The sequence below is a fragment of the Panicum virgatum genome, chromosome 2N (genome assembly GCF_016808335.1).
Source record: "Panicum virgatum strain AP13 chromosome 2N, P.virgatum_v5, whole genome shotgun sequence".
In the NCBI taxonomy this organism is placed as follows: domain Eukaryota; kingdom Viridiplantae; phylum Streptophyta; class Magnoliopsida; order Poales; family Poaceae; genus Panicum; species Panicum virgatum.
Genome location: NC_053146.1, coordinates 43,738,999 through 43,763,751, shown reverse-complemented (window position 1 = coordinate 43,763,751; position 24,753 = coordinate 43,738,999). Strand labels below are relative to the sequence as shown.

The 24,753-nt window shown below is 50.6% G+C and overlaps 2 protein-coding genes across 3 annotated transcripts; one reads left to right on the top strand and one right to left on the bottom strand.

Annotated features, from left to right (window-relative positions):
• Positions 1-6,738: 6,738 nt before the first annotated feature.
• On the top strand, positions 6,739-10,166 carry LOC120660601 (protein trichome birefringence-like 14). 2 transcript variants are annotated; one of them, XM_039939188.1, is made up of 5 exons: positions 6,739-6,966; positions 7,707-7,932; positions 8,042-8,158; positions 8,561-8,756; positions 8,829-9,663. In XM_039939188.1, exons 2-5 carry the CDS (start codon positions 7,776-7,778, stop codon positions 9,661-9,663), a joined length of 1,305 nt encoding a protein of 434 aa, XP_039795122.1. In that variant the 5' UTR covers positions 6,739-6,966; positions 7,707-7,775. The 2 variants fall into 2 exon arrangements, with proteins under 2 accessions (XP_039795122.1, XP_039795121.1); XM_039939187.1 differs by having other exon boundaries at positions 6,764-6,966; positions 7,682-7,932; positions 8,829-10,166.
• A 2,919-nt stretch (positions 10,167-13,085) lies between these two features.
• LOC120660600 (alpha,alpha-trehalose-phosphate synthase [UDP-forming] 6-like) lies at positions 13,086-16,625 on the bottom strand. The gene is made up of 3 exons (XM_039939186.1): positions 14,190-16,625; positions 13,804-14,077; positions 13,086-13,676 (listed from the first exon to the last, which is right to left on the bottom strand). Exons 1-3 carry the CDS (start codon positions 16,208-16,210, stop codon positions 13,323-13,325), a joined length of 2,649 nt encoding a protein of 882 aa, XP_039795120.1. The 5' UTR covers positions 16,211-16,625; the 3' UTR covers positions 13,086-13,322.
• Positions 16,626-24,753: the final 8,128 nt, after the last annotated feature.

Sequence of the window (24,753 nt, the reverse complement as noted above, 5' to 3'; positions counted from 1 at the left end):
CTCCCACCTTCAGAATTGCACTTCTAGGTTTCTGATACTATGGAACTTCCTTGTGTATGACCAAAAAGGGTATGGACCACACAATTTTGTATCAAAAAGCAGAACATCCACTCCTGTCGAGTGACTTTGCACAGCGCATTCCAAAATATGAAGTATGAACACTGTAGGAGCCGATGATCTGATGCCTGGAACCCTCTTGTGACAAAGCATCAGTGTTTCGATTGGTGGATAATAATGCAGCCGCACCTTTTCTAGAATCGGCCACCAGTGATTTATTTGGCCATGAACGCACCGGTGAAGCAACAGCGCTCTCGGCTAGTTCCTGGTGAATGTCCACAGGTCTGTGATGCTGCTGCTGGGAGGATCTGATCTTTGGTGTGGCGTCTGGATCCAGATAGATACAGTACAGGGAGTGGTTGTCTTGCTGCGAGCAGTTGATTTGCTGTGCAGCGATACTATGTGCAAGCAAAAAGCTGTTGAAAGTGCCAGGTCAGACCACTGACTTTTGAGAAGTTTTTTCTGGAGTGGGTAGCCTAACCTACCAATACCACTTTTATGCTGTGGCAGTGAGTCTGTTAGCAGATCGGAGGAGGAAGGGTAGGTGGAGAGGTTCGTGAGGAGCAAGTAAGCAAGAACAGAACGGAGAGAGGAGGAGGAGGCCGACGAACAGAGGTCGTCTTCCTGATAACAATGGCCCGTTCGGTTGAGATAAAAATCGCTGGTTGGGCTGGGCTGATGGCCGGAATGCACAGTAAAAGATGGATTTTACTGTTGATGGAGCTGAAGGAATTGACTGAAGGAAAGAACGGCTGCACATGATCTGCCGAACGGCTGGCTGCCCAGCCGTTCCATTCCCAGCCCAGCGCCGTCTTTTTAGCTCAGCCGAACGGGGCCCAAGTATCTGGTTACAGAGTTCATGATCCACTCGCATCTCTCCACTGGCTATAAGTAAGCTACAGCTGCCACTCTGGGCCGTGAAGACGGACATTGGGCCGAACCACTCGCTTGGGCCTTGGGCTTGGACAGTCAGTGGTGCTAACACTCCCCTCCTCTTGAGAGGCGACTTGTCCCCAAGTCGCAGCACGCGGAAAACGGCGGTGCAGATCATCCAAGTTCTCCCAGGTCGCCAACGACTGTGACAATCCTGACCACCGGATCCACCCTTGGAGGACTGGGCGATCACCTGAGGAGAGGCGGCGCTGGAGGATACGCTCTGGCACCTGATAGTAAGCAGAACCATCCGGAAGAACTGAAGAAACGGGTTGATCGCCGACGGCTTTCTTGAGCTGGGACACGTGAAACACCGGGTGGATGGAAGCCGAGGAAGGCAACTCCAGCTTGTATGCCACAGACGCGATGCGCTCGAGAATGCGGAAGGGGCCGAAGAACTTGAACGACAACTTCTGGTTAGCACGCGGCGCTAGTGAAGTTTGCACATATGGTTGAAGTTTCAGAAACACCGAGTCCCCGATGTTGATTGAGCGTTCAGAATGGCCCTTGTCAACCTGCCATTTCATCCTGTCTTGTGCACGCAAGAGATGCTGCTTAACTAGATCTTGCATAAGTGCATGCTCGTGGAGCCAAGACGACAAGTCCGGAGCAGAAATCGCAGAAGCAGGGTCTAGTCCAAAGTGGCGTGGGGAATGGCCATAGAGTACCTTGAATGGGGAACGACCCAAGGAAGCATGACAGCTAGTGTTGTACCAAAACTCCGCAAGAGAGAGCCACTGAATCCACTTAGATGGGCAGGCATGAACAAAGCAACGGAGGAACGTCTCCAAGCACTGATTAACTCATTCTGTCTGGCCGTCGGTTTGTGGATGATACGACGAACTCATGCGCAGCTGAACACCGGCCAATGAAAACAATTCCTGCCAGAGTTTGCTGGTGAACACACGGTCGCGGTCAGACACAAGCGACAGAGGCATACCATGAAGCTTGTACACGTTGTCCAGATATGCCTTCGCAACAGAAAGAGCAGTGAACGGATGCCGGAGAGGAACAAAGTGAGCGAACTTGGAGTACTTGTCGACAACCACTAGAATAGAGTTAAAGGACCCAGAACGTGGAAGACCCTCAACAAAGTCCAAAGAATCCATCTGCCAGGCCGAGTCGGGCACCGGCAACGGCTGGAGTAGACCTGGGTAACGAGCCCGATCAGGCTTGGCCTGCTGACAGACAGTACACGCATGGACAAACTGTTGCACTGAAGACTTCATAGATGGCCAGTAGAAATATTGCTTGAGGCGACTATAAGTCACAGGAATGCCGGAATGCCCGCCGACAGCAGAAGAGTGCATGGCCGAGATCAGCTGGGTCTGAAGGGCTTTGTCATTGCCGATCCAGATACGGTAATAAAAACGGAGAACACCACCAGACAATGTGTAGTTAGGCACAGCATCGGGGCTAAGGGAGAGCTTTGTAATCAACTGAGTTCCCTGAGGGTCAGAGGTATAAGAGGTAATCACAGCTGACAGCCAGGAAGGTGTGGCCGTGGACATAGCGAAGGCTTGAGCTGCAGGAGAACGTCTGGACAGCGCATCAGCGACGCGGTTATCGGCCCCTTGCTTATACATGATTCGGTACTGCAGACCGAGGAGCTTAGTAAAAACTTTTTGCTGCCACGGTGTATGTAGGCGTTGTTCATTCAGATAGGTTAGCCTCCGTTGATCAGTATAGATGATGAATTCGCCAAGCCAAGCCAAGCCAAGGAAAGATCTGAGTTCTTTGACATTAGAAGGAATCGGCCAATCCAATATGGCTTGTACCTTGGCAGGGTCGGTAGAGACACCCTGTTCGCTGATGATGTGGCCCAAGTAGGCAACTGAGCGTTGAGCAAACTTGCACTTTGACAGTTTCAATTTCCAGTGATCCTTTGCCAACCAAGAAAAGACTAAGGCAAGGTGCTGCAAGTGTTCATGGTAAGTGGCACTATAAATGAGAATGTCGTCGAAAAAGACAATCACAAACTTGCGCAAACCAGGAACCAAAGTGACATTCATGGCACCCTGGAAGGAGCCAGGAGCACCTGTAAGACCGAAAGCCATAACTCTGAACTCGTACTGACCAAAGTGCGTCCGAAATGCAGTTTTATGTTCTTCTCCGGGCTTCAACAAGATCTGATGGAATCCAGCTCGCAAACCCAGATTAGAAAACCAAGAGGTTCCAGACAATTCGTCCATCAGCTGATCAAATACTGGAACAGGAAACTTGGATTTCAGAGTTAAGGCATTTAGGTGACGAAAATCCACACAGAACCGGTAAGTGCCGTCTTTCTTTTTCACAAGCAGTACAGGGGAAGAGAAGAGGCTTGCACTAGGCTGAATTATCCCTTGATGCAACATCTCTGACACTTGCCTTTCTATTTCATCTCGCAGAGCCGGGGGGGGGGGGGGGGGTGTAGCGATATGGACAGATATTTACTGGTCTAGCACCCGGGATGAGAGGGATCTCATGATCACAAGCTCGGGACGGTGGTAAGCCCACGGGGTCCTCAAAAACATGGGCAAACTGGTCAAGGAGGACTGCACCGCAGGAGGCAACAACGGCACTGCACGAGCTTGGGAGTCTGAAGGAGTCAGCACACAATTGCAACAAAAGTTCATCAGGTCGGTCAGGTAACATGCCCTGCAGCAAAACAGAATTGCCTGCATAGGAAATTTCCATCCACTTGTGCAGCCAGTGAACACGCATCGGGCTGTGAGCCTCGAGCCAATCCATTCCAATGATAAGATCATATGCTATCAAAGGAAGAACCCGGAGATCCGACTGGAAGGCAATATCATCAATAAACCAAACAGCCTGAGGAATGACAGATGCACAGGATAGAATACCACCGCCAGCGACCTGCACTGAAACTGGGGTCGACAAAGGAGAAACACCTGACAACTTCTGAGAGAGATGAGCACTGATGAATGAGGTAGAACTGCCTGAATCGACTAGGATCGAGACAGTCTGATGCTGGATAGAACCACTGAACTTCATAGTACGGGAGCCCACCTGACCAGACCAGGCTGCTTTTGAAATGGCCAAGAAAAGCTGCTCAAAAGCACTATCCGGTGAAGAAGAAGTGTCAGCAGATAAATCCTCCAACTGAAATAATTCCCATAGTTCCTGTACTGCATGAAGTTGCACGGTAGGCGAGCATTTATGATCACGACTCCATTTCTCTGCACAGCGATAACAGAGACCCATGGCTCGACGATACGAGCGGAGAGCGGACTTAGCATCAGGAGAACTCACAGGGGTAGCGTCCGCGCTGCGACGCTCATCCGGTGGTACTGTCGGAGATGACCGAGTACGAGTTGGGGGAGGCGGCAGAGGAAGAGCTCCCCGAAGCTGAGGCTTTAACGACGAACCTGGATCGGACCGTCGTGAATCCTTGCGGCGAGAGAAATCCCCAACTTCATCCTGCAACGACGCAAGAGCAACAGCAGTATCCAGATCGCGAGGACGTTGCACTAACACAACAGATTTAATGTCTTCACAGAGACCATCAACAAACCGTAACACATAATACAGGGGATCATTAGAAGAGGAATAAGCAGCTAACTGGTCAACTAGAGCAGAAAACTCCTCGATGTACTCTGACACCGAGGTTTGCTCAATGTGGAAAAGCTGACGGATCAAGGACTCATGCTGGTCTCGCCCAAACCTATCCTGAATCAAGGAACAGAAATCCTCCCAACTAAGAGACATGGGCTTGCGCTCGATCGACTGCAACCAACGTGCTGCTGCATCCTCGAACTGCATCGCAGCAACACGGACCCAAACCGACTTATCCACGCCATACATATCAAAGTAATTCTCAGTGCGCGACTGCGCAGCAACACGCACCCAAACCGACTTATCCACGCCATACATATCAAAGTAATTCTCAGTGCGCGACTGCCAAAGTTTAGGATTCTCTCCAGTGAGAATGGGGAAGTTAGTTTGGGGAGGCGACCGGTAGCAGGGAACATAGCAGGACCCGATGAACTCTGAAAGCGGTAGAAGCCGGAATTACGCGAATCGGACGCGGCACCAAGCGGATCGGAGGACGTACCCTTGACCGGGAGGTGGGAGATGGTCGTAATTGACCCAAACCCAGACTCCCGGTGAACGTTGTCGACGCGGCGCCCATCAGGGCCGACGGCTGTTGTGCCGGCAGGTGTAGTCGCCGCAGCCGCCACTGGGCTCGGTAGGATGCCGGCTCCCGGAGGAAGACGCTGCCGGCTCTTGGAGGAAGACGCTCGAGGACCATGCGATCCAACTTGCTGGAGAAGGAATTCAGTTGATCCTTGAGGTTGTCAATGGCGCCGAACTTGGTGGTGAGATCCGCGACAGCGGTGTCGATGTCGGGCTGCCACGCGGAGAAATCGGAGGCGCACTGCTCGACGGTGCGGAAGCGGTCGGTGATGGAGCCCTCCAGGCTGTCGACGCGCGCTTCCACCAGAGCGAAACGGTTGCCCAACTTCTTCATGTCGTCGAGGAGGAGCTTGGAACTCGGATCCATGGCGCCGAGGGACTTCTGCAGGCGGGTGTAGTGGTGATGGGGATCCAGACCGGAGGCACATGAACGAGTCTATGATACCAGATGTTAGCAGATCGGAGGAGGAAGGGTAGGTGGAGAGGTTCGTGAGGAGCAAGTAAGCAAGAACAGAACGGAGAGAGGAGGAGGAGGCCGACGAACAGAGGTCGTCTTCCTAATAAAGTACTCCCTCCTTCTCTGTTTATAAGACACACACGCATATCAAGATTCAAACATTTATATCTTTGACCAATAATTTAACTATTAATTTTTAATTTTTATAATGTAAATTTTATATGATTGGATTCGTCATCAAATATAGTTTACAATGATTATAAATTTATAATTATAAGTGATATAATATATGATAAATAAATAGTCAAAGTATCGTTTGGAAGACCGTGCCATGTTCCACCGTGACTTATAAACGAGGAAGGAGAGAGTATCTGGTTACAGAGTTCATGATCCACTCGCATCTCTCCACTGGCTATAAGTAAGCTACAGCTGCCACTCTGGGCCGTGAAGACGGACATTGGGCCGAACCACTCGCTTGGGCCTTGGGCTTGGACAGTCAGTGGTGCTAACAGAGTCATTACAGTGAAGAACTTTATCACGCTGCTGGGCAGCGGGAGGGAGACCCATGACTTTGGGCGGTTGGGCCAGGCAAATCGGACACCCGACCAAAATTTTCACCTAAGGCTTCGGCAATTGTTACCCGTTTTGGAGCCCTATTCGATGATGACCGAAACATTGCATCTAATCTGGCGTCGGCTTGTAAAACAAGGTCACGCAAAGCATCGGGCCCTATTCGAAGAGAGTTGTTCGGGCACATTTTTTCCTTCAAAAATAAAACAATTTCTTGTCGACCTTTGCAGTTGGTCACCGTGTCCATTGGTTGGAGGCTTGGAGCGCAGGGGAGAGACATTCCTTGGCCGAGCCTCGAAGCAAGTCTGTGCCAACCGCGCGGGGGCACGGTGCGAGTGCTCTCCTTTGCTTGGACACGAGGCAAGCCGGCCGGGGCACTCCGGCACCGTTCAGTCCTCCTCCTCCATCGCAAGTCACCATGTCCGGCTGCACCCAGCGGGGGACACCGCCCGGCCCGGCTCGTGGCTCGCGTGTCGCGTCACACACACCGGCACGTCCACGTGACCACGTCCCGGCACGGCAGCCGCGGCACAAGCCGATCAGCCACTGGCACGCGGGGCCCACGTCGCTTCACCTGCCACCTGCCACCGCCGTCTCTCGTCGGTTCTTCCCCCGTCCCGTCCGACCCACCCTCGCCGCCTGCGCCTCATCTCCCTCCCTCCCTCCGCGCGGCTTTCTCGCACGTGCCCGCCTTCCCCGCTCCCTTCCTCTCTCTACCTCCCAGCCCGCGTCCTCGCCGGAGGCTGCGTGCGACGACTGCCGCCCAGCACTGGCAGCAGCGCTCGGGGCCCCGGTGCGCCGCCGACGAGCAGGTGAGCCCCGCCGACACTCTCCGGTAGCAGGCCCATCCGCAAGCTCAGATCCTTCGTCCCAGTGAAGAATTTGTAGGCTCGGATCCTGTGCGCCTCGCGCCCCGTCTCGGGAAATTTGCACCCGACGTTCCAATCTTCGCGCCGTGCTGTCGCGGTGGATGGATCTCGCCCGCGCCGTAAATGCTGAACGCGGCTCGATTGGGTGCATTTGCTCGGATCATCAGGGGGTGGTCGATTGCTGGCTTTGCGCGTGCCTGCCTCTGCGGATTTGATCGGCAATACATGTGCTAATTCGCTCAGATTAGATAATCTGAGTCGTCCGGGGAGAGGCTGGTGTCGCCATCGCCCGCGTGCGTCGTCAATTTGTCAGTAGATGGTCCGGTTGTCTGGTCTCCAAATTTTGGTGTCACGGTTGCTAAAGAGTTGGAAAGGAGGTTTCCGTTGTTTAGTTCAGTGCTTGTCTGCTTGCTAGTTGCTGCCTTCCCGTGTTGTTTCCATCTCTATTGCATATTACCAGTAATATACTCAAGTACTGTTAATTGTTTTTAGATGGCCTCGAAATATGAATCTCTGATTCTTTTTGTGTGCTATATTCTGAAGTTCTTTTGTTACAACTATCAAGTGCAATGGCCTTTCCAGCTTGATGCTGGTTTCATCTCTGACATAGCTCCAACAATGAGTGCACATTTCCTGAATTTGGACCTGAACCGTGCAGGCTTCTTGGCTCTTTGGATCTCCAGGGACTTGAATTCAGATCAGTATCTGATCGACTTCGAGGTGCCAGATAGGTCCTATGCTGCCTTCCCAGGATGAAAGGTGGCTGTCTGCATAGGCTCCTCGTCAGCAAGCTATGCTTCGGCCTGGTGCTTCTCCTCACTGTGCCGATCATTGTTTTGTTACTGGAAGGAGCCCCAGTCCTCACAATCTTCAGCACAACACCGGAGCAATTAAAAGTCCTCTCTCATGGTAGCCTGAAATATGCATGCTAACTTTTTTGTCTTGCTGCTTCATTTGCCAATTCAAAATCTACTCTCTGCTGTGTTTGTTGATGTGTTTTTATTCCCCTTGGCATCAGGCATCCTACAGAAGCAGGAGCAGGAACATCTTGGAGATGATGGAGCAAGCCTAGCTGGATTTCCAGGTCGATCTTCCAGGAGCCACACGCACAAAAGTAGGGACAAAGTGAACAAAGGTAATTCCTTATGCAATGTCTTGCTCTTAAACTTGTTTTCTTTATCATTTTCTCCACTGCTGTTTCATGCTTGCTGGCTTACCTCAAGCTTTGATAAGCACACTTTTTCTGGTGCTTGTTTACAAACCAAAAATTATGTGGTCTATCCACATTTTACATGCTAAAACCTTAGCAATTTACATTTACATGATAGAGTGCTGCTTTTGCATCCTAGAGTGTGACTATACAGTGCGGTACCATTTTATTCTTGTTTATTCACCTCAAGCATTTGAAGCCACAATTTTTTTTGCTGACCATAATTTGTTTTTGCAAACATCAAATTTGACCATTCTTATTCACAGTTTATATGTTGAATCTGAAGATTATTTTCCTTTGCCTCATGTAATGTTGATTACTTCATAGATTGTAACTATGCAAAGGGGAAGTGGGTAGCAGATGAGAAGCGGCCGCTGTATTCTGGTAATGAGTGTAAGCAATGGCTGTCGAAAATGTGGGCTTGTCGAATGATGCGGCGTGCACATTTCTCCTATGAGAATTATCGGTGGCAGCCACATGGTTGTGAGATGCCTGAGTTTACAGGGCCTAACTTCTTAAAAAGGTATTTAGTTCCATTTTCTCTCTGCATCTTCTTGAAATCTGGAGTTCTTCTAACATATTTTGTGGATTTCAGGATGAAAAACCAAACTCTTGCTTTTGTTGGTGATTCACTTGGCAGGCAGCAATTTCAGTCGATGATGTGTATAGCAACTGGTGGCAAATACAGTCCAGAGGTTGAAGATGTTGGTTGGAAATATGGCCTTGTCAAAGCCCCAGGTGCTTTAAGACCTGATGGGTGGGCTTATCAATTTCCAGTGACCAACACTACTGTTCTTTTCTACTGGTCTGCTACTCTCTCTGAGTTGGAACCTTTGAAAACAGAACCCGCAGTCACCAGCTATGCATTGCATCTTGATCGGCCAGTTACATTTTTGAAGAAGTATCTTAACAGTTTTGATGTTCTAGTACTTAACACCGGCCATCACTGGAACAGAGGGAAATTCAACAGAAATCATTGGCAATTGTATGCCGATGGGAAGCCTATTGGCAATGGTAGTAGGCTTGCAGACCTCAATCGCTCAAAAAACCTTACACTGCATAGCATTGCCAGATGGATGGATTCAGAACTTGCACGGCATCCTCACAAGAAAGTTTTCCTCAGGACAATTTCACCAAGGCACTTTGTAAATGGTGACTGGAACACAGGTGGAACATGCGGAAATACCATTCCCTTATCTAATGGAAGTGAGATCTTGCAGGATCATTCAATTGATATACCTGCAGAAAGTGCTGTGAAGGGGACTCGGGTTAAGCTTTTGGATATCACTGCTATCTCAAAACTACGGGATGAGGGGCATATCTCAAACTCTAGTTTCAAAAGAGCTTCGACAGGAATCAATGACTGCTTGCACTGGTGCCTACCTGGTATACCAGATATGTGGAATGAGCTCCTCTTTGCACAGATATAGTATCACAGTGTAGTTAGGGGGGACCTTTTTCAGAGCCCCAAGATTATTTTCTGTTCGTACCATAGAACCCCAAACCTCTTCTGTTCGTACCATAGCAGGACATGTACATTTATAGAATTTCAGTTCACCCATGTGGAGGTGTTTACAGAATCAAGATGACACTGTTGCTTTCTAGAAGTAATTTACTGTTTGGTCCAGATTCTTCCAGCTTCCTTTTGGATCAGATTGTCATATATGGAATCAGCTGCTGCAGAGCCCTATCTGACTGCTCAATATTCTCCAGGCACGTTGGAATTCATTTTTATTTTTCCTCTGTAATATCCTATCACAGCTTACCATGCAGCATATATTCTTCCAAAAAATGTTCATACAAGTTGATCAAAATGCTATAATTTCGTTTATATACACTTGCAAGTGCAATGTTCCATTGATTTTTTGTTACCTGCTCAAACTCCTGTATGTGTAACATTTCACAAGATAATAGTTTTTGAACGAATTTCCCAGATAATAGGTGACTTGATATCCGATGCATCTTATAACTATTGCAGACTGTGGATACGTTGTACTTTTGCAGTTCTGTGTTATTGCTTAATCATACTTACTGAAATACTGGTCTTTCCCCTGATGTTCTGTGGAAATTCTTTGTTTCTTAGAGAACAGTGCTAAATGTTTTTCCCCTGAGTACATGAAAGTAAATGTGCATCATTTTTTTTCTGTAGCCATACTGCTTGTTAGATTAATTTCTCGTCAACAACTCAAAATAAAGTTTGACTCTCAAATTCACGGACAGCTTGTAGAAGCAAATGGAGGGGTTTCATATTTATGCCCCTTGTTCTAGAAGAATTGAATAAAGCAGATGCCAGAAGCATAACTTTATTTTTCAAAAGAATCAAATTACCGTGAAACCTTCATATAGAAATTATGAGGATTGAAACTTTGAAAGACATCATGAACCTATCATGGATTAGACAAGGGTTGGACGAAAATCCATAACCACTTCCCTCTAGTGCATGTTTGTCCCACAGCTCTCCTTCTGGAAGCCAACACCTTCTATTCTGAAAAGGAAGGGCTAACTACCTTCACTTGTTTCAGTTGATGAGTCAACTCAATGTGGGTACTTAGGGGGTGTTTAGTTGATGAAAATTTTTGGTACAAAGGTCACATCAAATGTTTGACTAGATGTCGGGAGAGATTTTCGGACACTAATTAAAAAACTAATTTCAGAACTCGCTTAGAAACCGCGAGACGAATCTTTTGAGGTCTTTGACCGCATCATTAGCATATGTGGGTTACTGTAGCACTTATGGCTAATCATGCACTAATTAGGCTCAAAAGATTCGTCTTGTCGTGTACATCTAAACTGTGCAATTTGTTTTATTTTTTAACTACATTTAATGCTCCATACATGTGTCTAAAGGTGGGGCAAAAATTTTTGGGTGAAAATTTTTGGTAACTAAACGTGCTCTTAATGCGCAGTTATCCTCATCTTCCGGAACAGCTACCGACAAATAGTTTTGGATGATGAAGAGCTTCTTGGTTTTGGACCTGTTTCTTGGAAGTGGTCAAGTGGAGGCTGGGGCAGTGTATAATTATTCCTAATATAATTACTGATACGGGACTATTGATACCCCTGTTGGATGTCATAGTACTAGCACTAAAGATATTTCCAGGCACTAGAGTAGAGACACAGAGCAAAATACTAGATCTTCGGTGTGTGTTTCGAAACGGAGGTTTTTATCCATGATTGTGCTGATTTATCCTTGTGTGCTTTAAGCTGGATATGTCACCATGCTGAACTCTCGTATTCTTACTTGTCAACGAATAGACTAATGCAACAAATTCACAATGTTTTAGCATTAGTACATAATGCTAGGGGTGTTGTTTTGGATTGCTGCAGCTAAGACACTAATTTTTTTGCTACTGATGAATGTATCAAGTTTAGGCATGTAAAATAATATGACCCTACTTTTTCTTGAATTTTTTTTTCACACTGCTATCTTTGTAAACATATATATTATAAATAGTTAGCGATTGGAGAAGCACATTTGGAGAGACGGTTGTTGAGGCAAACTACTTCGAAGGCCTCTTGTCGTCCTGATATAGGATTGTCATAGAAATTCCAAGTTTGAGCCCTCTAATCCATATTCATTTTGTGGAGAAATCAGATCCAAATTTGCTTATGCTCCAAGCTGGCCCCACTAATCCTCTCACGGAGCAGCAGCAAATGACAAATCCCCGAGCCTGTGCGCAGCAGACAAGTGGCCCGTCCATCACCCTGCCAAAAGATTAGCCGGACACGTACTCTCCAAAGACAAGTCGCCCGTAGAATAATCGCAATCCTGCACCGCCGCCTCCATCACCCAGTCCGGCGACACCGACTCATTCATCTCTCGGTCTCCGGATAACCGCGACGCGACGTCGCGCGGACCCGGCCGGCGCGCGATCCTTATCGCGACGATGATCCTGACGCGCGGGGGCGGGCACGTCGGCTCGGCGCGAGCGCGACGCGCGCGACGACCCCCGCCGCGGGCGACGTCGCTCCCCGCGTGCGTGCTCACGCCACCGCGCGCGTCATCGCCCACGACCCCGAGGACGACAAGCCGCCGCCGGCGGCGATGCCAAACGAACAAGCCTTGCTTGGATCGCCGTAGCCCCTCGTGGTCGTGCCGCGAAGCCAGTGTCTGCACCCGTAAGAGGAGCGGTTCCAAGCAGGCAAGCAGCAGGGAACGAGCCGCCCCTGGCCTTGTCTGGCCGCCAGCGTGTTCTGGCGTGCGGCCACACTCCACTCCAGCACCGGCCGTGCCCACTGTACCCCCCCTCCTCGCCCTCCCGTCCGAGGCAGGACGCCGGTGTCCGGGCCAGGACGGCAACCGGCCACCCGCGACGAGACGCACCCCGCGCCGATCCACCCAGACCGCGAGGGCCGGGAGTCTCCCCTTATCCCCTTTGCCGAACACGGCAGGCGTGATGGCGCCGGGCGGAAGCCTTATCCTACCGGCCGGCACGATCGGGCCCGAGGATAAGGCTTGCTTGCCCCAACTGTGCCGTTGCCGTGCAGGTCAGCAAGTGCAATGCAACCACCGCGCACCTCCACTCCACTGTTGTTGCTTGCCATCATTTGCCGCAGGGCTACAAAAAAGCCTCATCCACAACATGATCCTTCGCAAAGGGAATGGGATCGAAATCATTGACGCCTCCACTACGCGACTAGCGTGAACGATGCCAGATGCAGTACGGGTCGGTGACACTCACCCTGTTCGGCAGGCTGGAGCTGGAGGCTGGAGCTGGAGTTGTGTGAGAGAAAAACACTGTTGTCTGACTGGTGGCTGGAGCTGGAGTTGTGTGAGAGGAAAATACTGTAGAGGCTGGAGGCTGTCCACCAGCCGAACGGGGTGACTGGGAGCCCGAGCGCGACACGAACCTGACGAGAACTCGACGCTGTCGATGGAGATGATCTGGAGGAGTTTATGTACACATCGGCTGACAGTTCGACGAAGCAGCGCACTCGCAAGCACAGCACGCACTTGCGCGAGTTCGTTCCTAGAACAATGTACACATCTGGGACCAACGACCGAGCGATGCTCCCTCCCCCTTCCGAGAGGTCGGTCTCTCATACCGCCTACTTGAGCTTAACTGCGCGCGGGCGGGCAGGTGCGGTGTCACCTCAGGACGGTGGCGGCGGCCGCTGCGGCATCGTCGGGCAGGGTCGCGCCGCTGCCGCCGTGCGACGCCTGGTCGTTGGAGACGTTGGCGAGGCCCTGGATGAGGCGCACGATGTCCGCGGGGTCGTCCAGGTAGTACTTGGCCTTGCTGGGCTTGCGCCCCACCGTGCACGCGAACACCTCCGCCTCCGGGTGCAGGGAGGAGGGGCCCCGCGCCGCCGCCGTGGTGATCACCTCGAACATGTCCTCGTCGGACCGGTCGTCGCCCACGCACAGGATGAAGTCCGGCAGGTCACCACGCTCCTGCATCGTCGACAAGATCCGCTTCGCCACCAGGCCCTTGCTCACGCCCTGCAGAAAACATGCAAGTGCACGGGTTGGCATTTTCAGTAATACTGTAGGGAGTGAATTGACACAGGCAGAGGTAACTGCATGTTTAGACGGTAACTGTTGCTGTTGTGTGCAGCAGCAAGCTTACCTGTGGCTTCACCTCAACATGGTTCAAGCCAGCTTTCACCGACACCGGCTCGTTTGAGAGGACACTCTCCAGATGGTCGTGGAGCTCTTTGGCCTGGCAGGAGCCAAAATCTGGATCAGCATCCTCATAGCTCCAAACAATTGCAGTCTCCTTGTCCTCAATTGTTGACCCGTCTGTCGTCTCTGTGTAGGTCTTCATCACAGGCTCTGCAATTTGCTTCCAGCTGCAGTCTATCACCGTGACACACTCCTCCCATTCTGCATCTCTTCTCAGCCTACACCCATCAGCAGCATTGGTGTTTTCAGTACCAGATAAATGTGCATTGCAAAGTCAGTTTACATGAGGATTAAATTGCTAGGAAATTGCAGGAAGTGATTCCAAATTACCTGAGAAAGTAGCCATGTTCAGCTGCTAGTCCCAAGTTCTCGCATGGTGAGAACCACTCGCTTAAAGTCGTCCGACTCTTTGTGCTCACAAGGAAGACCATGTTGTTCTTGTCACGGCAAAGGCTGTTCAACATGTCTATCGTCCTTGAGGTAGGACTCTTACCAAACGAAGTCTGCGGCATCAGGGTCCCATCATAGTCCAAGAGAATGATGCGCTTTGTTGTCCTCCGGTAGGCCGAGACCAAGTGCTCAACTGCAAGCTTCTTGAAGTTTGGGTCAAGGGCTACAACCCTGAACTTTAGCCCGAATCCTATGCCCCAGCAACGCCTCCTGTTGTGGTCGAGACAAGTCCTCTCAAGATCTTGCAGGAAGCTGTTCGCCCAATAGCTAACATCGTGTGTGCTCACATATCTATGATGCTTCTCGTGTCTCAAGACCTTCTCCCCTTCTGGCATCTCCAATGCAGAGTCCATCGCATCAGCCACTGAATCAATGTTCCAAGGGTTCACCCGGATCGCGCCGCTTAGGGAGGGCGAGCATCCGATGAACTCTGAGACAACAAGCATGCTCTTCTTCCTTGAAGATGGGCCAAGACCTAGGATCCTGTCGATCATCTCATTCCCTTGTCGAGCAATAATGTACTCATACGGGATAAGATTCATGCCATCTCTCACTGCAGTAACCAAGCAGCACTCGGCAACAACATAATATGCCATCCTCTCATAGAACCGCAGTGGCTTATCAATCAGTATAACAGGCTGGTAATCTGGCTGCCCGAATGCATCATTGATGCGCTTTACCATTGCATCGCTCTCTTCCTGTACCTCTTTCACATCCTTTCCCTTCCCCCTTGCCGGATTGGCAATCTGAACCAGCACCACCCTTCCCCGCCACTTTGGATGCTGCATCAGCAGCTGCTCAAACGCCAAAAGCTTCAAGCTAATTCCTTTGAAGATATCCATATCATCAACACCAAGCAACAGCAGCCGGCTCCGATGATTGAACTGCTTCAGAAGCTCAGCCACCTTGACTCCAGTCTCTGGAAGATTAAGGACTGACTGTAACTGCTCCAAGTGAACCCCCACTGGCAAGATCTTGATTGTGACTGTTCGTCCATAGTACTCCAGTGCAATGTAGCCCCTCTGCGACTCGTACTTGAGCCCGAGCATCCTGCTGCAGCACGACAGGAAGTGTCTGGCATAGTCAAAGGTGTGGAACCCAATCAGATCGGCATTGAGCAGCGACCGGAGCAGCTCCTCACGCACAGGCAGGGTCTTGTAGATCTCCGAGGAGGGGAACGGGCTGTGCAGGAAGAAGCCGAGCTTGACCCGGTTGAAGCGCTTGCGCAGGAATGTGGGCAGCACCATGAGGTGGTAATCGTGCACCCACACAAAGTCCTCGTCGGGGCTGATCACCTCAAGGATCTTGTCCGCGAAGATCTTGTTGACGGAGACGTAGGCCTGCCAGAGCAGGCGGTCGAAGCGTCCGCCGAGCTCCGGCGACAGTGGCAGCATGTAATGGAACAGTGGCCAGAGCTGCTGCTTGCAGAAGCCGTGGTAGAACCTGGAGCGGAGGTCGGCGGGCAGGAAGGTGGGCACGCAGCGGAACCCCTCGAGGAGCTCGTGCGCGACCTGGTCGTGCTCGGCGGGGGGCACGTCGTCGCGGAGGCCGCCGACGTAGACGAACTCGACGTCCCCGCGGCCGTGGTGCGCGCGGAGGCTGTCCTTGACCTGCAGCAGGAGGCTGTCCTCGTCCCACGCGAAGTCCCAACCGGCGCCGCCCGCGCGGTGCGCGGCGCGCACGGGGAGCTGGTTGGCGACGATGATGACGCGCTCCCGCGGCGCGTGGGAGGAGCGGTCGGAGGCGTCGTCGTCGTCGTCGGAGGCGTCGAGGCCCGGCACAATGCCGGGCGCCGTGACGACGCGCGGCACCCGGCGGCGCCCCAGCGACGGCAGCGGCTCCCCGCCCCCGCCGCCCCCGGAGGCGAGCTCCAGGAGGTTGGAGTAGGATCTCGACACCATCCCCGCGCGCCGGATCACGAACCAGATTTGCCGTTGCCGACAGGGAGGGGGACTGCGAGCGAGCGAGCGGGAGGGAGGGAGGCCGGATTTGCCGTTGCCGACAGGGAGAGAGCAGAGCGGTGCGGTGCTTGCTGCTGCTGGTGGCCGCGCTGGGTGGGAAGCGATTCCTGGCTTGGGGTCGCGTGCGGGGGTGCTGGCCGCTGGCCCTTGCGGATCGCAAGAGCTGTTTGTTTAAGTAGCACAAGAGTAGCGAGCGAGAGCAGCCGGAGGGAGATGTGATAAGCTTGGGCAAGCTGGGTACCCTTCCCTTTTTTTAAGGCCGCGGCTTCCCGTTGGCACCCGCGCCCGGCCGGCCGAGCGGAGCAGCGTGACGAGCTGGAGCTGAGCTCCCCGCGGCGGATGGACGGGAGGAGGGGAGCAGCAGAGTGACAGACAGCTCCCGACTAATAATAATAATAATCGCGTCGCCGGTTTTGCAGCAACCACCCCCTGCGCTTTCAATAATTTCCTTCTTACGGCGACCTTCGCCTGCCGTCCTAGCGCTCGCCGCCGCCGCCCCTACCGTGCAGCTAGCTAGCTAGCTGATCGTTCGGAGAGGTCACGAGCAAAGCGTGTGGCGGATCGAACCCAACCCAATCCAACCATGGGCGGGCGGGGGTTTATCCTCCCTCTAGTTTGTGGAGTACGGAAGCGTTGCTTGCGAGACACGGGCTCTGAGCCTTGGTATCCCGTGCCTCCGTCTCGGGGCCTCGGTTCCGTTCCTGCCTGTACAATCTTTTGACTTTGAGAACGACTTTTTCCTCGAGGGAAAAGGAAACCCCCGTCCAGCCGATGCTTTTGCAATCCCGCCGGCCTGGCTGCCAATGGCGTGCCTGCGTACGTTGTCGCCGGCGTCGATCTACGAAGCTAGACGAACAACGACGACTGCACCGCACAGCTGCAGTCTGCAGAGGATCCTAGCCCGGCAGCGCTCGGGCTGCGATTAGCGGAAACCTCAGGGGGGCCGTTGGGAAGAAGACCCGCGGCCGGGGGGCTGGAGCTGGGGCGCAGGCAGCGCGGCAGCACAGTACAGGAGCTAGCTGGAAGCGTGAGTTCCCACAGCCTTATCTGCCGAGGCGAGGCGGAAGGGGGGACCACACGCCGCCCCCACCCTCCGCGGAGCCCTATCCACTTCCCGGGCGCGGGCGGCCCAGCCCCCGCCGTCGGATCGCATTCGGGCGGTTGTCGGACGGCGGCGCGCGCGCGCGGGGTAGGGGGGAGGAAAATATCCGCGTCGGATGAGATCGGGGGCGGGGCGCACGTGCGCCCGACGACGTGTCCGGCGCGGCACGTGCCGAGGCCCAGCTGTCGCCGCGGGCAGCAAGCCAACGGGGCTCCGGCGCGTCGGGGCAGGGGCGCAGGGCTGGGCCGTCGGGAGAGAGCTTGGCCGGGCGGCCGGGCCGGAGAACTAGCTGCGAGCAGGGTTCACCTTTTCGTTTTTCTACCGAATCCCGCCAACTCCCGAAAACGAAATTTCGGCCGAAATTTCGCCGAATTTCGCTAATTCCAAACGAAAAGAGAATTCAAATTCAAAAAACGAAATTTCGGTGAATTCCGACCGAAATTTCGGTGATTTCGACCGAAATTTCGGTGATTTCGACCGGAAAATGATGTCCGTTGTGATTTTCGTACTGTTTCGGAGGTCAAATGAAAAACTTTTGAATACCAACTTTGTTCAGTTTTTCGAGATCTACAACTTTTGTTTCAGAAACTTTTTCATTTGAGCAATGGTTTGAAAGTTATTTAATTATTTCAAAAACTACCAATTAAAAGTCTTGCCATTTCATGTGACAACTTCCATTTTCTCTCTTAGGTCTCAACTAGACTTTTATTATTCTTGTTATTGCGGATATGCCTATTAAATTTCAGGGACATTGGTTGATCCAATTGAAAGTTGTTTTAAATCCAGGACAAACATGATTTGAATTGGTTATCAATTCATGTAACAGTGTTTGAATTTTTTTTTGATTCAATTTGTATAGAGAATTCCTAAAATGTAATTTGTATAGAGCGAGGAGGGGTCTGGAGAAATGCCAAGCTGCGTCGGATACTAAAAAACTATAAATTCTACCTCATTAGACTACAAATAACCTTGTTTTTCAACTAAAATGTAATTTTAGCCTAGCAAATGATTTTAGATTTGAGTGTGTTCTAGTCCTATTTGCTCAGAAGAACACCTAGTTTTTTATCATATTTTTTTCGAATTTTTTATAAATATTTTTGAATTTTTAAATTTGAAAACGAAAAATGGCGAAAAATACCAAAATTTCTCTTCCCGGTAACTAGCGAAAACGAAAAAAAACACCGAATTTCGGCGAAATTCGACCGAAAAATTTAACCCTGGCTGCGAGTAGGAAGTAGGAACAAGGAAGGAGACATCTGAGGCCCTATTTGGAACCAATTTTTTTTCAAAAATCCCTATCACATCAAAAAGAATATTATTATTTTATAGTATTAAATAAAATTTGTTTATAAATGGTTTTTGACAGCTGAGTGATTTTTCGCGAGACGAATTTAATGAGTCTAATTAATTCATAATTTGCTACAGTGATGATACAGTAACCATTCGCTAATTATAGATTAAGATACCTCATTAGATTCGTTTCGCAGTTTAACCCCAGGGTTCTGCAGTTAGTTTTATAATTAATATTTATTTAATACTTCTAAATACTAAAAAGTCACAGGGACTTAAAAAAAGTCACTGGAACCAAACAACTCCTGAGTGAACCAGCAGAGGCGGTTGAAAATTTATGATCTTAATTAACTAACAATTTAAATATGTTACATAAAAATAAGTCCACTTGTTAAAGGGTAAATCCTACTTAAATCAACTACTCCCTCCGTTCTTTTTTATATGACACCGTTGACTTTTTTTCATCGTTTGATTATTCGTCTTTTCTACAAATAGCCAAATCTTCAAGTTAGATTCAAGAGATTTTTGATAATAGACGTAAAAGTACTCATTTCACTTCATTTAACTAACTAATTAATCAAATAATGTTGGTCAAAGTTGAAGAAAAAAGTCAACAGTATCATATAAAAAAGAACCGAGTGAGTAAGAAGTAACGGAGGATAGAAGAGGAGTTAGGGATGGAAGTCAAACCAGCAAGCGCCGCATCCGTTAGGGTGCGCATTCGGTTGCAAAAACGCACTCGCAAGTATTGCGAGTCGGGGCCGAGTTATTAATTTACGGGTCAGCATGAGTCTTCCTTTTCACCCACGGGTGCCGGGGCTTGTAATAAAGGTTTTGTGTAAGATTTTCTCCTACAAATCTAGATCCAGAGTTGCCTACAATTGAACAACTTCAACAAAATTTCATAGTCGTGTAAGCATTACCGTGCATATTATCATTTTTCGTTGCTATAAGTTATGTTGGTTTTTTTTAGCTTACTTAACAATTTGTATGCAAAAGTATTGATATCTTATCATATGATTATAGTAATTATTGTACTATTAATACATCCGCGAGTGACCCGAAATTCAGCGTGCAACTTGTAGCTGTAGGTTCGGGTGTGATATTTCACCTATAGATGTCCATGCAGCCCGCAGCCCGTTAGCCCATCCGAAGCACGGCCAATTTGGCCCGGCCCAAACACGGCCCGTCCCGATCCAATCTGTGCCCGGGCTGGCCCGGCCCGCTCTCCGTGCCCGGGCTTGGGCTGTCACCCCAGCCCGTGGGCTGGCACGGCCCGGCACGGAGTTAGCAGGCTGGCCCGGTAGCGGCCCGCTAACTCCAATAATAGAGCCCAGCCGGCCAGCCCACAGCCAGCCGCGCGCCCCTAGTGGCCCAGTCCCCCACCCCCAATCCCCCCGACCCTCGCTCTCGAACCCTAGCTCCCATTTTCCCACTCGGTCGCCGCCTTTCCACCTTCGCCGCCTGCCCGCCTCCGCACCGCAGCTCTGCTCCCTCACCACACCGTCGAGGCGGCCCCCTTCGGCCTGCGCTCCCTCGCCCCGTCGTGGACGGCTCGACACCGCCCCCGCCGGCCTCCGCACTGGGCTCTGGCTCACGCTCGGTCAACGCGCGCCTCTCTCCCTGCGCCGCCCCCCTCTCTGGCCAACGCGCGCCTCCCTCTCCGATGTGGTGGCGTCGCCCCCTCCTCTCCGACCTCCGGCGCGCCTCCACTCCTCTCCGACCTCCGGCAACCGGCGCTCCCCTCCTCTCCGACCTCCATCGGTGGTGCGGCTCCCCGTGACGAGCAAGCCGCCGCTCCTAGATCCAGGACGGCCAGGGCGGCACGGGGCTTCTAGATCCAGGACGGCGGCGGCCGGTGGGCGCGGCAGCGGCTGAGGATAGCGGCGGGCAGCGTGCGGCGGCACGGGCACGAGAAAGCTCTCGTGCTTCCCGGGCCAGCACGGCACGAATTCGGCCCGTGGGCTGACCCGGCACGGCCCACTAAGGCATCGGGCCAGGCTAGGCACGGCCCAGAGGTGACCGGGCCCGGGTCGGGCCGGGTGGCCCGGATAGACATCTATAATTTCACCTAAGGACAGGCGTGATCAAGTAACGCGGATCTTATCGACAGTGGATTTTAACCCCAAGGCCCACACCCGATCCGTTGCCATCCGTAAGTTCCCGTTGCGACAGTGGATTTTTTTCCCAGGAGCAGGTGCAAATGTACCTCCTACAATAGGAGTTGGGTACTGTAGCATTTCGTCTGCCCTTAGAAATACATCTTTAGGGGCGGGTGACTGCACCACCCACCTCTGAAAATAGAGCTATGATTTCTAGGGACGGCTGGTGGCATCAGCCACCTCTACAAAAGTTGAACCAGATGCGCGGACTTAAAAATACCGCAGCAGCAAGCACGAGGCAGTAGCAACCACGTCTTTCTCCTCTCTCTCGTCCCTCCTCGTCCTTATCTCTCGAACTCTCCATCTCCATCATCACTGCGTTGGGCAGGCTGGAGTTGGAGGCTGGAGCTGAAGTGGTGTGAGAGAAAAATACTTTTCGGCTTGCTGGAGCTGGAGTGGTGTGAGAGAAAAATACTATTGGGCTGGAGCTGGAGCAACAAGCCGAACGCAGTGATGCACGACAGGCATACCTCCTCCTCCCTTATCCTCTCACTCCTCCCCTCTCTCTCCTCCCCTACTGCTCCGTAGAGCGCGGCGGGCACCGCGGCCGGCGAGCGCTGCGGGCAAGCAGCAGGACCTATGGCCGGCGGGCGCCACGGCCGGCGCGCCCCAGCAGGACCTATGGCCGGCGAGCGCTGCGGGCGCCGGCCCCGTCGAGCGCGGCGGGCGGGCGCGAGCGCGGGCGTCGACAAGCGGCTGCGTGGACGAGCGGCGGCCTGGCGCGAACGGCGGCCGCCTGGACGAGCGGCGGCCTGGACGAGCGGCAGCGGCGTCGACGAGCGGCGGCCTGGCACGAGCGCGGCGGCGTCGACGAGCGGCCGGCCTGGCGCGAGCGGCAGCGGTCTGGACGGCCGGCGTGGCTTTTTTAATTTTTATATTGGTTAGTAGGGGCGGGTGATAAACCTGGGAATTTATTTGTAAGGACGGGCGCCTTACTTGCCCCTACGGACATCATTTTTAGCTGTGGGGGTAGGCACGGGTACTGCACTCGTTTCTACGAATATAAATTTACCCGCTCTTACAAAATATTTATGTAGTAGTGGATTCGCCTGACACGGCCGTAGCAGCCGCCGGCCCCAGCATAAAATATATCTCCAACAGAGTCCATGCTCCTACGATCTGCACGCGGCCGGGCTTGCTCGAGTGCTTGGTTTGGTTTGCCCATCTACCAGCTAGTCAACTAGTAGGAGATAAGGATCAGCTGGGAGAGAGCGTCCTGGTACGGTTTAGTGTGGGCAATCAGTATCCGGTGGCGTGTTTCTTTAAGACTTGGTACAGATTCATCCATAAAAGCGCCATCTTGATCTAGGTCGTCATGTGAGCCGTGCATTTTCTTTCCTGGCAGTGCGCTCACAACTAGGAGTCCATATGTGTGCACATGCATCCTGATTGTTCAACTAAAAAAATTAGAGGAACTTTTCCGAAACACTTAAGGGATGTTAATATGCACCTTGAAAGATTATTGAATCAGCAAATCTCGAAATTAACGAAAATAACGCCAGTCAAATCTCATAATAAATTAAAAAAAATACGAGTATTGGTACCGAGTCTAGAACACCACATGGAAGGTTAGGTTCCACCACAACAAAATATACCAGCTGAACCATACGCAGTTAGTCGACACCACATTTTCAGTAGAGTTGCAGATCCTTCCTTGATGCTTCGAAACGGATCTTTGTTCCATTAATTCTGGTCGGGTTAATCATGATTACACTAATTTCGGTGCGCCATTCAATAAAAGATGGGCTCCATATTTTATTTTGGACCTCCTTTTTTTAATATGCATGCTTCCCATTTGGAAAACAACTTTCTTCAGTATTTTCTTCGACAGCCAGGATATAGCTTTGTGCCACAAAGATATATATATAACCAATTCCTCTATGTCAAATCCAGATATATATTGTGGTGGGGCACCTTCTTGATCATACAACATTTTTCTCGTTTTCTCAACCCACCACAAGACGTCGATAAAGGCAACTAGCCCTGTCGGCCATCTGAAAACTGTGATGATCGATCTGTTTATCCAGCTGGCTCCAGACGAACAAATTAGCCAGCAGAGAATAAGGCTCCTTTCCCATGCATTCTCTAAACCCTAGCTAAATACCAAGTACAAGCACGACCCCCACCTCAATCGATTTGCACGGCTGTCACCAATTGAAAGGGCAAAAAAAGGTTGCATGTTCAGACGCGGGCACGATTAAAAAAACACTGAAAACCTCATCCGAAATAGTGTCCGTGAAAGCAACATCTCACGTTCCATCACGTAATATCAACAAACCGTACCTGAATAAATCTGGACTTGACAGCGAATAATCACTGTGAATATGAATATGTGATAATAATAAGAAAGGATGACTGTGCACACATGTTTAACCACTTAATCAGTGTAGCGAACGTTGTCGTAAAGCCGCCGGCAAACAGCACCCTGACTATTTGTATCTTCGGGTAGTAGTAGCATATAACCGGAACTATATATATCTTCGGGTGGATGAAATGGCACTAGTACGGAAAAGGGTTTTTGATCCTCTACATTTACCCCGGCCGGTATGTATTAGACCTGGGACAAATATGAATATTAGTTCTGGTTCCAATGGTTAGGAGACCAAAGGGCTATTTAGTTCCGGTTAGAGCCTCCAACCGGAACTAAATGTTTATTTTTAGTTTCGGTTAGTGTTACAATCTAGTACTAAAGGTCACCATTTAGTCTCAATTGGAGACTCCAACTGGGACTAAATAAATGATTTTTTATCCTGGTTGGTGACACTAACCGGGATTAAAGGGGTGCCATGGGTTGTTTTATAACGAAAGCAGTCCAAGTATAGTGTCACATGGGTTGTGTAAGTAGAGTGGTAAGAAAGCTATGCACGAGGTAAGAAGTCACGGATACTAAAGATCGAGGTCTTTGATACCGAACTCGTAGTCCTAAAACTAGGACTAAAGAGATTTTGCTTGGAACCGGGACAAAAGGTTGAATCTGTACTAGTGTAGTCCCATTGCAGGCAAGGTTAATATTAATTAGTACATGCAGGATTAGGAATTTAGGATCAGTTGAGGGTCACTAAAATTAGTTACTGTGGCATTTGTTCGTATGCGGAGAAACCACATGGAAAGAGAAAATGCAACAAACTTGGTAAACTAGGGCTGTTATATGCTAGCCGCTCTATTAATAGGCACTACTAAAGAAACGCTAATTTGTCCCGGTTGGGAAACCCTTGTTGTCCCGGTTTCCCAACCGGGAATGCCAGGCCAGGACAAAAGGGGGGGCCTTTTGTCCCTGGTCTGGCAACCGGGACAAAAGGCTACATTTTGTCCCGGTTGGTAAAACCAACCGTGACAAAAGGTGCTGCCAGTGCCACGTGGCTGGCGCACACTTTTTGTCCCAACTGTGACATCCTAGGTGTCTGCATAATAAAACTACATTTATTTCCTGTGCTTTATGTGTGAAATTGTTTGAGCAAGGGCCTATTTTAAAACTTTAAGGACCTTTGTGCAATTATGAATTGTTCTAAGGTCAACTGTATAGTTTTATTTGAATATGATGTGTGATTATAGCATTTGTGGAGGGTTTATTTGTAAAATGTAGTGTAATCATTATTTGGCAGCAAAATTTACATTTCAGCCTAGTGTAAATTGCCTTGGAAAAGACAAAAGTCCTTTGAATTAAAAATCCTTCTTATGTTTTCAAAATAGCTCTTCAATCTTTTGTCAAATCAAATTTTGCACAACATTAAAGTTGTAGATCTTGAAAAATTGAACAACTTTCATGTTGGGCACTTTTTCATTTGAGCCCTAGATTAAAAGTTATTTTTATTTTACAGCTGGGTCCCTGGAATTTTCTGAATTTGCAACTCAGTCCACCTTCTTCTTCCTCTTGCCTGCTTCTCTGTTTCACCCCCACCGCTGTTCAGTGCCGCCGCCCGCCGCTCAGG

Bases quoted from the DNA above. Each gene is read 5' to 3' on its own strand.
- LOC120660601 (XM_039939187.1), top strand. From the start codon at position 7,776: ATGAAAGGTGGCTGTCTGCATAGGCTCCTCGTCAGCAAGCTATGCTTC. The intron at 7,933-8,041 runs GTAGCCTGAAAT...CCTTGGCATCAG, and splicing joins ATTAAAAGTCCTCTCTCATG to GCATCCTACAGAAGCAGGAG. The intron at 8,757-8,828 runs GTATTTAGTTCC...TGTGGATTTCAG, and splicing joins GGGCCTAACTTCTTAAAAAG to GATGAAAAACCAAACTCTTG.
- LOC120660600 (XM_039939186.1), bottom strand. From the start codon at position 16,210: ATGGTGTCGAGATCCTACTCCAACCTCCTGGAGCTCGCCTCCGGGGGC. The intron at 14,078-14,189 runs GTAATTTGGAAT...TGATGGGTGTAG, and splicing joins GAACATGGCTACTTTCTCAG to GCTGAGAAGAGATGCAGAAT. The intron at 13,677-13,803 runs GTAAGCTTGCTG...TGTTTTCTGCAG, and splicing joins ATGTTGAGGTGAAGCCACAG to GGCGTGAGCAAGGGCCTGGT.